General features: G+C 42.2%; 1 protein-coding gene across 1 annotated transcript in view; it reads left to right on the forward strand.

Annotated features, from left to right (window-relative positions):
* The window catches only part of col27a1b (collagen, type XXVII, alpha 1b), a gene marked incomplete at its 3' end in the record, with an annotated part of 76293 nt that overhangs the window by 22204 nt on the left and 38239 nt on the right, over positions 1-15850 (forward strand). Inside the window, exons 6-10 of the mRNA XM_083979190.1 lie at positions 832-885; positions 991-1044; positions 9675-9719; positions 13641-13694; positions 15415-15459. Of these exons, the coding sequence (XP_083835316.1) occupies positions 832-885; positions 991-1044; positions 9675-9719; positions 13641-13694; positions 15415-15459 (252 nt within the window). The remainder of the gene's footprint in view (positions 1-831; positions 886-990; positions 1045-9674; positions 9720-13640; positions 13695-15414; positions 15460-15850) is intronic.

Here is a 15850-nt window from a genome sequence, read left to right on the forward strand (position 1 = left end):
AGGCCAATATACTGTAGATGGGGAAATTTGATCTAACTTTCATCATTAACTCGGTCAATAATATATTTTTCCGTTAAAGCAGCACACGTCTCTCCACTTTAAAACTGAACTGTGTGTGTGTGTCCCCCCCCCACCATACTGCTTCTTTGTAAAAGGAGGTATTAGCCACGGGATTGCACCAAAGTGACTCACAATGCAGGACTCACTTCCACACCCAGGCTCCAAATTGCTGAATGAATCGTGTCAGAGTGTTTTGTAATGAGCTGATAACAGCTGTCCTGTCGTTTGATAACAGTCCAACCATCACAGTGCTGCAAATTCTTCCTCTACTCATATACTTGTTTCTTTTTCTCATGATAAGTACCAACACAGGAAATTATCTATTTCTCCACGGACTTCTGACGTATTATAAATTGCACAGATAACTGGGCAGCTCCGTTCGCCAGCGCGACTGACTGTGTGGACATCAATTGCTGACCCAGACAGGATTCCCACTGCCCGAAAAGGGAGAAGAATGTACATGTTCACTCCCCATCACTTCTCGCTGGATTGGTGTAAACCGAGCAACCGGAGGGCATAAACGGACTGAGCGTCTGTGTAAATACAACGCGCTACACTCGCCAATAAGTAGGGTGAAGTCATTACTCTTAGATAAGTGTAAATGCAAACTGCACAGTCCCTGCAGCTACGCCTTGTGAAGAGGAAAGCTGTGGCAATGCAGGAAATATGCTGGTGCAGGCTGGGAAATATCTTGTGCGGGGGAGAAAAAAAAAAGTGTCTCTTAAAATATGAAAAAGAAAATGAACTCTTTTTCTTTTTTTTTTGTTCTAGGGACAAAAAGGAGATCCTGGACTGTCCCCTGGTCAAGCTCCAAAAGGACAAAAAGTACCTTCCCTTCTTTGAAACCACTTGATTATTTGCAGGCACAGTCATGTAAATATGCTGGCAAAGTATTTGAATGTGACCTAATTTGTCTTTTTTTTTTTCCAGGGAGAGCCTGGTGTCGTGGGCCCCCCTGGACTGCCTGGCCAACATGGGCGGAAGGTAAAAAAAAAATCAATTTTTGGTTGGTGTAAAGCTCTGCCAAGCTGCGTGTTTGTTTGTTTGTGTGCACGCAATCGCACAAAGATTTAATATCTGCTCTGAGTTTTCTGGCTTTACCGCCCAGATGTGTGAAAGTTTATATTCTAGGTGTGTATCTGTTCTTTTTTTTTTCTTTTTTTTCCCCTGCCGTCCGAATGACTCCAGACATAAATCAGAGACAAAGTGAGTGAGTGAGTGAGTGGATGATTGGAGTTTCAGTGTGTAGCATATCAGAGATCAGTAAGTCAAATGTTCACTCGTGAAACCCCGCGGCCCTCTCTGAACTGAACTCACTCCGAGGGGAGGGGAAAGTCTGTGAAATTTCAATGTTTGGAGTCTGCAGCCAAACATGGATGTCTGAGCTCTTGTTTGGAAAGCGGCCTAACATAATGCAGGCGTCAGGGAGCGCACCTGTGCTCCGGCTCCCCCGCGGCTTGAAACACTAAAGGTTTGAATAGCTCTGCTGTTACATCATCCATATCACTGAGACGTATCCAAAAAACGAAGGAAGGAGGAACTGGAAGTCGAGGAAACCAGAAGTTTACTGGGTGAAGTTCATGTTGTAAATCCATGTTATGTCATTCATACTCCGGAGAGCAGCTCTGCCTAAGTTATTTTATGTTATGTTATGTTATATTATGTTATATTATGTTATGTGGGCTCGTTCTGCGATCAGGTCCTGCTCAGGATTGCTGGGCTGCAGGATCAGGCTGCTGTGCTGTGTGCTGTGTGGGTTATCCTGACAGAGAGTGATGGTTAGCAGCAGAGTGTTTTCTCTCCGTGGCCTTGTGCATTTTATCCTTGGCCTTTTCCCAAAGCCTGCTCACAGTAATTACACATCTCAAGTGGACCAGAGCCTGTTGGATTTCCTACTATGCAGAGGGAGCAAACAACAAAGTGCTCCGTAGTGACCTGATACTTCTTTTTTTTTTTGCACGTATATGTTTTTCTGCGTTTGCTATTTCCGCCTGCCCCCGCTACGTATGAAATGTTTCTGTGACTACAGCGCTTTTTTAATCAAAACATTCCTGATCTACTAGAAATCATAACACCTGCCATGGAAGAATGAAGTCAGTGATTCAACATTTTTGTTATTGTCAACAAATCACATGAAAAGACCAACACTATGAATGTCTCACCGCCTCCCTCTTGATATTGTTTGACTCCTGCAGCATGTCTCTGGCTCTCAGCCCCGAGCCGATTGGTTCTCACTGAATCTCATAGTTTCAGTTGAAAAAATGGGACAAGAATTTATTACAGCAGCTTTATTTCTGTTGTTATAGCCAACATTATTCAAACAGGAGTAAATAGTGTCCTGTGTTTCCTGGACTGTCTTCAGCTGTGGATCGATACATGTGTAGTATTGTTGGGAGTATTTACAGCAGCAGCGGCGGCGGGATAGCTTCAGGATAGACTCAAAGTGACTAGGGTGGCCATGTTTATCATACTTTGCAAGAACCATGAACACAACCTTGAATATACTGTGTATATATATTTTAAAAATCTTTCACTGGGCCACTGTCTGGTGCTGCAGAGTACTGTAGAGATGCCGTCCCTTATTGGAGCTTGTTGGGAAATAAAAATGTATCACAGCTTAAACATAAAACATTTACCTTCTTACTAACAAGGGACAGGAGGACGACCCAACGTCAGTGATAAATAACCGAAAGCTGTGCCCCATAACTCACACACACAGCGTATCATGGGGTTAGGAATAATACTGCAGGCAATAATGTTAGCTCGATGGAATTCATTATGGTAGTCTGCCAATTTTCAATAGCTAGGTTTTCTTATATATCAGCCAAAGGAGAAGTTGTTCTTTACATACCTGGACAGCGACACGAGGTGTTGGTGTGACTTCTCTTAGCCACACAAAGACAAAATCAGCCATCACGGACCATTGCAGAAGAGAAAACCACATCATCGACTGGGAAAAGGCCAAAACCATCCAGACAGGCGCCAGCGTTGGATCACGGAGGCGATCGGAATAAGGAAGCGGCCACATCAGATAACGAACCGCCGGAACAAAGGCTGTCCCACGGCCGGAGCACGCAGCGAGCTGACAGCAGTAGGCGTGGTCGTCCTGTCAGATTTGGCAAGGGATACTCACGCCTTCATACTGTGTCATCGGCTGATAAGACACGTCACACCAACAGCTAGTGACACTTCTTTTTTTTTCTTGGTGAAGTGAAGTGAAAGACAAGGGACAAATACGTTACAACACATGGACCAAACATACAAACAGTCGACATAAGTACGGACAACGACAGGAAACGACGTGAAGTGTGTAGATGAAAGGCAGGTGGAGTGGTATTATACACATATATAATATGGTATAGCCTACAATAAACATAAGTAAATAGTATACAGTATAAAATGTAAAGAAGAAAGAAAAGAATAGATAATAATAGTTTGCATTAATCTGCAATACGTTATGATGTATTCACATAGTATTGTGCAATAGGTAACACTTTATAATAAGTACACTTTATTAAGCATTAGTTAAGCATGAATAAATACTGAATTCTTCATTTACAACGCATGAATACTACACTTAGTGCTTATCAATGATGAGTCAAACATTTTTAACTGTATTCATAAACTACATACTAATGAGTATTCATGTGTTATAAATGATGAATTCAGTATTTAATGCTTAACTAACGCTTTATAGTGTGTAGTTATTATAAAGTGTTACCGTGCAATATAATTTAAGATAATGTAATGCGACAAGATAATGCGAGATAAGATAACCTAGTGACGCTTCTGAAGAGGAAGAAGTCTTTAGAAAAACCTAGCTATAGGCAAAAACGTTTAACATCGCCAGTCTACCATTAAAGTGTTGAGTGTTCACAAGAGCCAGTGAACTGCAAGTAAAGTTTCACGAGATGTTAGTTTCACTGCTAAACTCGACATCACAGGTCCAGCAGATGTTCATTAACGGTCTCTAGTGAAAGCCGATTACAATAAACAGCAGGCCCTCACGAAATCTTCCGCAACAATTCTTACATCTCTACTACCAGATACCACCCAACAGTGGAGAGGGCAAAAAAAAAAAAAAAACATGCTGTTAATTTCCCGAGCCAAAAATCTGCATCTCCTCAAACATTTGTCTTGGTAACGTGGGGGAAAACATTAGAAACCTCACTTAAACCATTGTAGGACACAAAAAAAACAAAGTAGGCTATGTGGAGTTAATTTAGGATTATTTGCTTTTAATGAAGAAGGAACCATTGTATTTTTGGAGTAGGAGAAAAGAGTTTCTCAATGTCTTTTGTGGGTTTTCAGACTGTTTTTATTCTGGACCAAAAAATGAGAATGAGTTACCTGATAGTGTGTTGCAACAGGAAAAGGATAAAAAAAAGTCATAAAAACCTATGGAAAAGTTTTGGCCAGGAAACACAAAACTATGCATCAGTACAGTAAAGGTCACCGAGAGGTCGGGACGTGAACACTAATCAAGAAAACAACTGTCACACAATATGAGAAATCCTCTGTAAGCAGCTTTCCTCTCTCACTCAGACACACACACACACACACACACACACACACACACACACACACACACACACACACACACACACATGGCTCTCTGTCCTCATTTGGGACACAATAATATGAATGCAATAACGCCTTGGCAGGATCTCCAGCAGTCTGTTATGCAATCGGACAGCGCTGACTGTGAAAAACCATCTGGTGCGCTCAAGGTTCCTCCGCCGCCGCCGCCGCCGAGTGTCGTAGTGGGGAGGACTCGCTCCAGCTTGAAAAAAAAAAAAGGAAGACCTCTTCTCGCCTCGTGAGTCATCGAGCGTGGAAGTCATGGGAAAAAGCTGATCTTCTTCACGCCGATTTATGATAATGGTGGATCTTCGCAGGGCACGGACCTTCTGGTGTCCTGGCACAGAGGTTGAGTGGTTCGTACTCTAACAGATCCTCCTTTTTTTTTTTTTTCCTGCTCTGATGATCAGTTCTGGTGGGATTTCATTCTGGTACCCCCCCCCCCCCCCCCCCCGCTCCCCCTCTTGCTCCCCTCTTTCCCTCGGATCAATCCCTATGTTAACCTTAAAAACACTCGCCTCCGCACAAGTGACTGCTGACAGCCATACAAAGTATTGAAATGCAGTTTGCATCCAGCTAATAAAATCAAGGCAGTGAGCTTGGCTCTGCTGAGAGCCACCAGACACCTCATTGCTTGCAGCTGTGCTTAACTCTTTCTTTTTTTTTTCTGATCATACTCTGGGACTTGAAGCCAAAACTCCTTACAGCGCACTTTTGTATTCAAATTGCAGTGAAATTCCATCATCTGCCACAGTTTGAAGCTGGAGGTTCGTTTCGTTCTCTCTTGTCTGCTCTCGTCCAAGCAGCCCCCCCCACCAAAAAAAGCCGTGACCTGGCTGCTGCAGCTTCATGGACCCTCTTCGCTGAGTTTTTTTTCTTTTTTTTCTTGCTCAGCCCCCTGGCCCGCTGCCAGAGAAAGCCTCTATCACTGTGGGAAATGTGTAAAGATGTAATGGGAAGGTTGCCCCGAGAGAGTCAGTGTGCAGCACTGCAAAGTAAGAAGGGTGTCATACTGTATGTGTATGTGTGTGTGTGTGTGTGTGTGTGTGTCAAGCCGAAACACCATTGAGAGCATTACCAGCCCCTGGACCGGTGTTCCTTTTACACAGCCAGCTCCGATCATGGCACACTGGAATAACACTCAACTTTTTTATTAGCTGTGCAGCCCTCAAGATTTTCCCCCCGCGTGCTGCTCCTCAGCTGTGTATAATAACATTCTCATACCTTTATTTGCTGAGTCTGATTTGTCCAAGAAAGAAGTGCGAGGCCTGCCAGGTGGGAATATGTTTTTGTTTTATAATAAAAATGAAAATCTATGGAAAGAAAAAAAGTTTTTTTTTTTTTTTTTTTTAGCTGCCAAGTAAAATCTGTTACTTATTCTGTAAGGGAGACACCGCTGATGCTGCTGCTGCTGCTGCTGCTGCTGCTGCACTCTGCCTGCCTGTTGGCTTCAGGGTTGATCTGGCGTTCATTACATTAATTAAAAAACTGTTTGCTCCTCAAAGAGAGGGAGGGCTGATGTGTGATCCTGTGCCATCTTTGTGTCACAAAGTGGATTTACAGAACTGTGAAAGCTTTTTCTCAGCCTATGTAATAATAATAGTAATAATAACGCACTTAAGGGCCGGCCCTCCTCCTCCTCCTCCTCCTCCTCCTCCTCCTCCTCCTCCTCCTCCTCCTCCTCCTCTTACTGTACTCAGCTGTACTGGCTTCGCTGCGAGGCCCAGACACATTCTTTTGTCCAGTCGTGGCTGTTGCGGCTCTTTGGTTCCTGCGGGACACTCATCTACTCCCTAAAAATGCTGTCGGAGATTTCATACCCGCGGCACACTGTCGTCTCTCTGCAGATAAATAGACAAATAATAAGACATTTGACAGAACAGAGTAGAGCAGAGAGTCTGATACTTTTGTTACTGTGGCCAATGGAGCGGCATCTGGCTTCGCTCTGTGTCCAAAAGCTGCGGGGGATGTAACAGAAAATTTGAATCTTAAAAAGAAATAGTTGCTTTTCCGTATGTGTTTATTTCTTTCTTTCTTTCTTTCTTTCTTTCTTTGTACGGACTGTTTTTTTTTTTTTTATTGGACTCAGCACCGAGCTCTGAGCGTTTGTAAAAAAAACAACCTATCAATGAGTGTTTCTAATCTTGCCTACATACTTCTGTCAATGTTCAAATGCAGCTTTGTGTTGATGTTTTAAGGATCAGCAGGTCCCCCACGGTGATGATGTCACAGGCTCGGGTCTCGGTTGATTGGTTCGTAGCTGCGGGATAACTGTGATATATTCACTCGAACTGCTCCGATGGCGTGTTATTAATCTACTTTACCCCCGAGTTAAGATGGTACACTGGACTGATATCAGCCTTTTGATCAACATGGGACGTTGTCCTGCCAGCATGTCAGCCTCGCTCGGCCTCAGCCCCCTCTGCCCTGCCCCGGCCTGACCCACCAGCGTTTCACTTGTGTTGTGCTGCCAAACCCGCAAAAGCTCATTTTAAATTCTAATCAAGTGTCCAAAGTTTCCAAAGACAACAACCCACGTCCAGCTCCATTACTGCAAAACCTGTGCTATAAATGACTGGCAAAGCATAAATCCTTCAAAGTGTTGAAAGGAGCTGATGCAGACTGTACTACGACTGTTAACAGATGTTTTTTAAGCCTCCATGCTGGGTCGTCCGTCGAACTCTTGGACATTATCTTAGTTCGTCCTCGAGAGAACTTCTTGTAATTTGGCCCAAATGTTCATAACAACTCATGGATGAACTGGGGGTCAAAGGTCGTGGGTGTGGTCCGGCTTTGTGAACGCAATATCTCTGAAGGGCCTTGAGGAAATTTTGCACAAATGTTTACTTAGCCTCAAGGACAAAATGACTACATTTTGTGACTTCCGAGAAAAAAACTTAGCAGTTCCGACTTCCCTTGTCGGATTTAATGACAAATATGTGCCTGAAACTAAACCTTAGAGGCTAACTGTTTCTTCCTGTTTCTAGTGTTTGTGCGCAGCTAAGACAACCTAAGCTAAGCTAACTGTCTCCTGGCTGTAGACAGTTGTTATAAGAGTGGTATCATCTGACTGTTGACCAGAAAGTGGAAGATACAGGTTTAAAGGGGAACTATGCAAGTACAGTCACTTTTCGGTACGGTTTTGCTAACCCTCCTCCAGGCCATGTGCATTTGTTTACAATGAAGCCGGTGACAAAGCAATCAATAGAACGGTACATAACGTTATATATCATAAACGATGTTACGACGTGTATATTTGTAAGTCTGATCCGCCATAAACAAGAAATTACGGGTTACAGGGCGCATTTGTGTTGCGGTGCTGCAGAGATGAGAGCTGGGACACCGGGGTGGCGGCACTGATCTTGCAAAGTTGTTTTTTAACCGAGAGACGCTAGGTGGAAGGCAGAGAGCCTCCATTCTCCCTCGTAAAAAGTTACATGTCATTTATTAAGCCATCACAGTTGCTCCAAAGCTGTTCAATTAAGGTAAAAATGTAGCATAGTTCCTCTTTAAGGGGCATGTGGTAAAATCACTCTGCATTCTGAGTGATGTTTTTATTCACAGCCTGTATCTTCCACTTCCTGGTCAACATGATACCACTCTTATAACAACTGTCTGTTAGATATGAAGCTACAGCCAGGAGACAGTTAGCTTACATGTAGCTTAGGTTGTCTTAGCACAAACACAAACAGTTAGCCTCTAAGGTTTAGTTTCAGGCACATATAAAATATGAATCATTCGTGTAAAACTTTGTCATTAAATCCGACAAGTGAAGTCTTGAGTAACTGCTAAAAAGTTTTTTCTCCTAAGTCACAAAATTTAGTCACTTTGTCCTTGAGTTAACAGATTAACATCCTGCCAAAAAAAATATTTTATCCTATTTTATTCTTTGCATGAATTTGATCTTAACTCAGTTAACTGAATACCATCCCAAAAAAAGAGAGAGGATTTTTATTTATTTTTTAAAATGTGATTCTTATTTCCTTCCTCATCACCGTCACATCGGCGTGCATGAAGTCAGTGCAGTCGCCACCGTCAAAGTTGTTGAGCCCTGCTTTGTATCAGTGCTACCAAACGTCTCACAGGACGTTTGCAGGGGGAGATTGTAATCCTCATGTAGCCTACACTCTGTGGTCGGCAGGCTCCAGAGTGCTTTGTATGGCTCTCTTGATGGTGAAATGTTTGTTTACACTGGTACATTTCTTTTTTCTGCTTACATCAGCCTGTGGCTCCCTGTGGTTGAACTTGTCCTGCTGCTGAGAGCCTGACACAGCTGGTGGCTAATGACTTCACAGTTGAAGGGGTAGACGTGCTCTTCCCTCAGAGATAACTTCACATGACTCTATCCACTGTAGGCTTTGATTGCGAGAAGATTAATACATTTTGCAACCGGCTGGCACACTCATTTGAGACCACGGGGCATGAAGGTGACTATTAATTACCCTTTTGGGTTTTTACTTGTTACTGTCTAATTGGTTTACTGGTTTAATTAATGCAAGATTATTCTGAATAGTTTTATCAGTGCAGCAGTGATTAGACAAACTCATTGCAAAGCAGTCGTGCAGCAGCGATATAGACAAACTGCATCGAGCTGGAAATCGTGGTGTCTCAAGGTTTTAAGGTTGTCTTTTGCTTTGGAGCCTTTTAAACTAAACCTTCTGGGTGAATTGAAATTATTTTTATTGAAATTTTTTTATATGGAAACAAAGTCAAGTCCTCTCTGAAGCGACTGTAAAAAATCCTTCCACATAATTTCAGTCCCTGTGGGGTTCACTGAAACGCTCTTGAGCACAAGGTGATAAACAGCAGAAATTAGATTAAATTTGACCGTTGACTTAATATTTTTTCTCCCCGAGACTGACATAATCCCTTTCTCCACAGCGTATCATTTAGCATTGCGCTTCCCTCTGGGTTTGTGATCAGAATTTAAATTGAAAAGTGATGTTTTATGTATTTATTTATTTTATTTTTTTTACCGAGTCTTATTGTTTAATGTGCAAAAACTCTCTAACTCATTGTTTCTCTATCAACAGGGACAGAAAGGTCACCCTGGTCCCGCTGGTCTCCCTGGTGAACCTGTGAGTAATTTATTCCTCTGTATTCATCTTACATCATCTCTCATAGATAATATAAAATAAATAGCATTTCTGCTCATACAAAAAATACACACTATGAAGCATTAGTTCACGATGCAACGCTCCTGAAGAGTTCACCCCTAGTAATCTCACTGTTACACTCATTGACCTAAGGGGGCGCTACTACTACATTATCATTATTACTGTATTACATTGCATTAGAGCAGGAGGGGTCAAACGTACGGCACACCAGAGGGTCCAATCCAGCCCACGGGATGAATTTGGCAAGTGTGAAAATTACATAGCAGTCAGAAGAGGCATAATATTGTTAAAGTTGCACATATTTTTCTCAAGAAATTTCAGGTTGGTTCATATGATGTTTTGTAAAAGGATAGTTCATTAACATCTTAATAATGTACTTGTACTTCCTTGCACTAAAGCATAGGGAAACTTTTTGAATCCTCATAGGTTATTATGCTTTTAATTTACTTATCCGGCCCACTTGAGATGAAATTGCGCTGTATGTGGACCCTGAACTAAAATGAGTGGGACACCTCTGCATTGTGTGCCAGTACAGTGTCAGCTCGGCAGTAGTGAGGATATGAAAGAAATGTAGTAACACTTCACACTATTAAGAATTTATTAAGCATTATTAAATACTAAGCATATGAAAGTATGCAATTTATAAATGTTAAACTCTCTGTTAATAAGCTCATATATATATAGTATAGTATATTGCTTTTCATGCTTAATAAATGGTTTTAGTATCTATAAATCAACTACCGTATTATATAATGTACAGTTAATATGGAGATATCAGTGGTTCATAAGATTATTTATAAAGTGTGAGTAAATGATTAACAAACAATTTAGATGAACATATATGCAGCATTTATACCTACAATGATGTAGACATGGACTAATGGTTAGTGATTATGTTAATAGATGTTTCATTATAAATAAACATATTAATCCAGAGTTAAAACATTTACAGCAGTGGTTGTGAATTGCATAGTAAGAATGCTTTTAAAATAAAGAATAAAGTATTTAATAATGGTTAACTACACTATTATACTATTAAAAATTGTATTTCATAACTCCAGTAGTCTACTGCCAAGCTGCACTGTAATGTAATGATGATGCAATAGTGGCGCCCCCTTAGGTCAACGGGTGTAACAGGGAGATTACTAGAGAGCAGTTCATAGAGTTTGGGGGGAAAAGAGTGAACTTTGAGGTGCGTGCGATGCATCGTTTCTCCCTTTTTTAAACATTTGATCAGCGTCTGAGGCGTGAGTGTGAATTTTTTATCACAGCCAGGGATTAAAAACAATCATGAGGCAACCAAAGAGGATTTTCTGAGCGTGCCATCTGAAAACAAACCGAGATGTGATTCCTTTTGGTTCTTCTGACACCATCCCTCCCCCGTCTCTTTGAAGTGTTATCACGCTGTCTAAAACCGGCTCGCATGCTGTTTGTGTGTCTGATGGCTGCGGCGCGTTAGGCTGTATGTCAACGTATGTTTACCCACCGAACGGGAGAGAGCTAAGTCGAGCAACGGAGAGAGACAGTTCCCATAAGACTCCGGCGTGTCTTTCCATTTATAGTTACAAAAGAGAAGAAAGGGAGGGAATGACAGAGAGAAAAATATTAACACAGAGTCGCGGCGACGTTTAAAAAAAAAAAAAAAAAAAAAGGGAGAGGGCTGATGATGGGTGGGAGGGGATTACAGTTAGAGAGTAGAGACATTACACATCAGTCGTTCGGGAATCTTGGCGGGAAAAGAGAGTGAGATTTTTGGCAGAGGTGCAAGTGGGCTAAATAGTTTGGACACCCTAGGTCATTCCTCCTCCTCCTCCTCCTCCTCCTCCTCCTCCTCCTCCTCCTCCTTTCCCTCCTTCCTGGTTCAAATCCTGTGTACTGTTTCTGAGAAGACTGTGCTGTGTCACAAGGAAGAAGAAAATAAAAAAAAATGAGTCAAGAAAAGAAAAGCTTTCCTGTCTCCTCTGGTATTCTCTCGAGATTATGCACTCATTTCTTTGGAAGAGTGACCACATGGTTTAACACGCAGACCTGTCGAACTCTCACTTATTGTTATTGGCCTGTTCTTTTCCGAGGCCTGTTGCTCTTGTTAGTGCAGTTGATTGGCTTGTTTTCTAGCCCAGTGAAGTTTACGGGCGACAGAATGATTTTACACACTCTCCTGATTGATTGTTAATTCGGTGAAACTTTAGTGTGTTAGTTAAAGGCAGATCCTTTGTATATACTCAGTTTCAGTCACTTATATTTACTTTTAGCTAAGTTTTTTTTTTTAACAATATACCACAACGTCCTTGTTCACATTGGCTAGCAGTCTTCTACTGTGTTGTTTGCTGGCGCCTGCTGTGTTTATTAAGTGTCACTGCCACCAGCTGTTGATCAGTGGGATTGCGTGACGTGACGTCGCTTGCATATGAAGTCCACATTTTGTCATCTTGTTCCTCTGCAGTCATCAGGAATGCCGACAGTGTCACCTGCGTGGCTGGCGCCTTGTGTCAGTAAACAGGGACATCCAACTTAACGCTTCGTGATCAGAAACTCCACAGCGTGCCGTGCCTTTAAAATCAGTGCCAGTCGTTGGGTTGATTGATTGGGAATTGATTGGATTGCGTGTGAGTGTGTGTGTGTGTGTGTGGGTGTAAACAGGCTGAAGAGAAACACTTCTCAGTATAGGCTGCTGTAATGCTAACCAGTCCAACGCCACCTTTAACAACGGCCTCAGTAATACACTTACAATAGAATTTACACGTTTCTGTCAACAAAATCAAAACACTATGAGCTTGGTAAAGATGCCTACCAGTCAAAAGTTTGGACGCAATGGTTTTTCTATCTATCTATCTATCTATCTATCTATCTATCTATCTATCTATCTATCTATCTATCTATCTATCTATCTATCTATCTATCTATCTATCTATCTATCTATCTATCTATCTATCTATCTATCTATCTATCTATCTATCTATCTATCTATCTATCTATCTATCTATCTATCTATCTCAGTTGGGTTTAGGTCAGGTGACATATAACACTTTTTTTTGTTCACTACATAATTCCATACATGTTCCTTCATAGTTTTGATGTCTTCAGTATGAATCTACAATGTAGAAAGTAATAAAAAAAGAAAAACATTGAATGAGAAACTGGGTGACTGGTACTGCAGCTGCTTCTCTGGAGACTTTTCACATCATTTTTGTCAGTGCAACAACATCTTCATCTCTCAGCACACGAACTGTCCGTGTTTTTGTCTGGAAACTGTATAAAACAGAAACACAACAATTGAGCGTGGTTGGCTTTTAAATAAGCCTGTAATTTCTTGCATGCCTTCACGAGATAATCCTGTTTTCACTTTTCCCATACATGTAAAATCAAACATTCCTCTGAATTTGAGATGCATTTGGTTTTGGTCTTTCACCTCAAGGAAGAAGTGACTCATAAGTTATACAGTGCGTTGATGAGGATAAGCGTATTAGGGGGGGGGGAACTGTACTCGCAGTAGTCGTAATGGCATGCGGCCTCGACCGCATCATAATAGCGTTTACTGGCAACACGAGCAGCGACTGAACAAAAGCTCTTTATTGGGAAGCTGAGAGATTTAAATTCTTCCATAGGACCGACTCGCTGTTGCTTCATAAACACAGTGCGCTCTGCTCTCCTTCCATTTTTCTTTTTTACTACCGTCTGTCTTACAGTAACCTTGCATTACTGCAATCAGCCAGGCTCCAACACAAACCACGTGTGCGTGAAAAGAAGAGCGAATGCAGCTGCCTTTCCTTTCCTTCCCTCCTTCCCTCCATCCTTCAGTCCTCTCTCTCTCTCCGTCTCTTCCTTCCCCTTCTCACCTCGTTTGGTCTTTCGCTGATCTCTGGTCTGTCCTTCTCTCCACAGGGTGAACGGGGCGATGATGGAAGCCCTGGGGCCAAAGGCTATCCTGGCAGGCAGGTGCAGTAAATCTAGTGTTTGCGGTGCTGGTTGAACAGGGCCACACACACACACACACACACAAACACACACACACACACACACACACACACACACACACACACACACACACACACACACACACACACACACACACACACACACACACACACACACACACACACACACACACACACACACACACACACACACACACGAACACACACACAAGAAGAAACAATAACTGGAGGCTAGGATATCACCTCTTATTGTGAATTCAGCCTTTTTTTTCTTTTTCTTTTTTAAATTGGGGCAATTTTCACCTCTTTAATAAATCAAATTTCAGCTAGTAATGTTTGCTTACTGTCACATTGATGAATGAAAAGGGAATTATAAGGGAAACACTGAATCCTTTGTGTGTTTTCTGTAGCAAGAAAATAATCACATTTAAAGATATTGGCTGGTGACGAAAAAAAAAAAAAAAGAATCTCCGCCATCGGCATCTCAGCGTCAGCCTCACAGAAACCTAATTTGGTAAATCCAAATAAAAAGTTTATAGCAGCAGAATGAAAGGGGGCGAAAAAAAAAAGAAAAGGCAACAGCTCTAAACTATAGAAGCACCTGTGGTGGAATTTAAAACCATGGCCGCCACCGGTCTAGCGAGGAAATAAAATGTCAAAAGGTTTCCATAGGAAGCGCTGCCCCGGAGAAAGAAAGGGCAATAAAAGTGTGACTAATGCCAGAGATCCCCGGGTACAAATAAGCCTCCTCTCTCTCCTTCCGATCCGTTAGCGTCAGTCGTTTGTTCCCCTTCGAGGGGAAAAAAAAAGTGTCTGATAAGTCAAAGCTGGGAGGCGTTATGGTCTTCTCTGCATTTAGAGTCTGTTTCCTTTTAGCTGTAAGCAAATGTGAGGATTCAGGAGCAGCTGGACGGCGGCTTCACCCACTTTTTCTTTTATTTTTTTTTGTGACGCTCCCTGAATGTTTATGATAAGGTGGAGTTCAGACACGGGCCTCTGCGTTCAGCCTCGGTGCTGCGGCGCACTTACTGTGTCAGGACTCTGATCCCTATAGACACTTTGTGGCGCGTGATGGATTAGGCTTTAGCACCCCCTACCATCTGTACGCTGTGAATCATCATCGGGGCCGTAGGTCTATGTCAAGACGCTGCACTTTGCTGGAGGAGGAAGAACGCTCCTGTTGCTCAGAGTTGATCTTTACTGTTCAGAAGGATGTGTGTGTGTGTGTGGGTGTGGGAGGGGAGATTTTCTGCAGTGCAAACGCCGCTGAAATATTAACACAGCAAAATGTCAGCCAAGATGAGAATTAGGACTTTTTTTCTTTTTTGCAAAAATCTGGATAAAGTTGATGCTTATTATCAAGATGAGAGGATGTTTAACCCAGTGGTTCCCAACCTTTTCTGGCTTGTGACCCCATTTTGACATCACACATTTCTAGCGACTCCGTCAATCAAGATGAATCAATCAGCTCAAATATTTTTATATGCTGCATTTTATTTGAACTCCATTTAAATTCGAGAAAGTGAAAGTATAGAATACAGTTGTTTATCATAATTTTTTGTCAATTATTACACATTTCAGACGACCCCATTTGAAATCCAGGCGACCCCACATGGGTTCCCGACCCCAAGGTTGAAAAACACTGGTTTAACCCCTGGGTTAGACTGTAGCTCTGCTGCTGCTACTGTTTGAAACGTGTTTTGTCATCTCTTCACACGCAGGGTTTTCCGGGGCCGATAGGAAAACTGGGGCCAAAGGGAGTCAGGGTGAGTAGATCAGTGGAAAAACTAAAAAAAAACTGACATGACACTGATTTGTTGTGGTAAATGTGCAGAGAGAAGCATGTTTCTACTGTTGTGTACTGTGTAACCAGTGTAAATGTCAAAAAGACCAATGTCGTAAACGCCACTAATGAGAGAGACAGAGTGTTGTGTTAGTCGTACACATTGTGAACAATTAACTGCGGCCTCTACTCGCTCTGCTCTTGTTAATGTTGGGCAAATGTCATAAAACTGAACGGCTCTGCGGCCGAGCGCAGCCATGATGCATTCAAATGTCAGCTTGTAATTTCTCCCGCTGCTCTTTTTTCGCCACCTCTCCCCTCCTCTTCCTCCTCTTCCTCTTCCTCCTCCTTTGAGCAGATCCAGCAGACAGATC

This window comes from Trachurus trachurus, assembly GCF_905171665.1.
Source record: "Trachurus trachurus genome assembly, chromosome: 9".
NCBI lineage: Eukaryota > Metazoa > Chordata > Actinopteri > Carangiformes > Carangidae > Trachurus > Trachurus trachurus.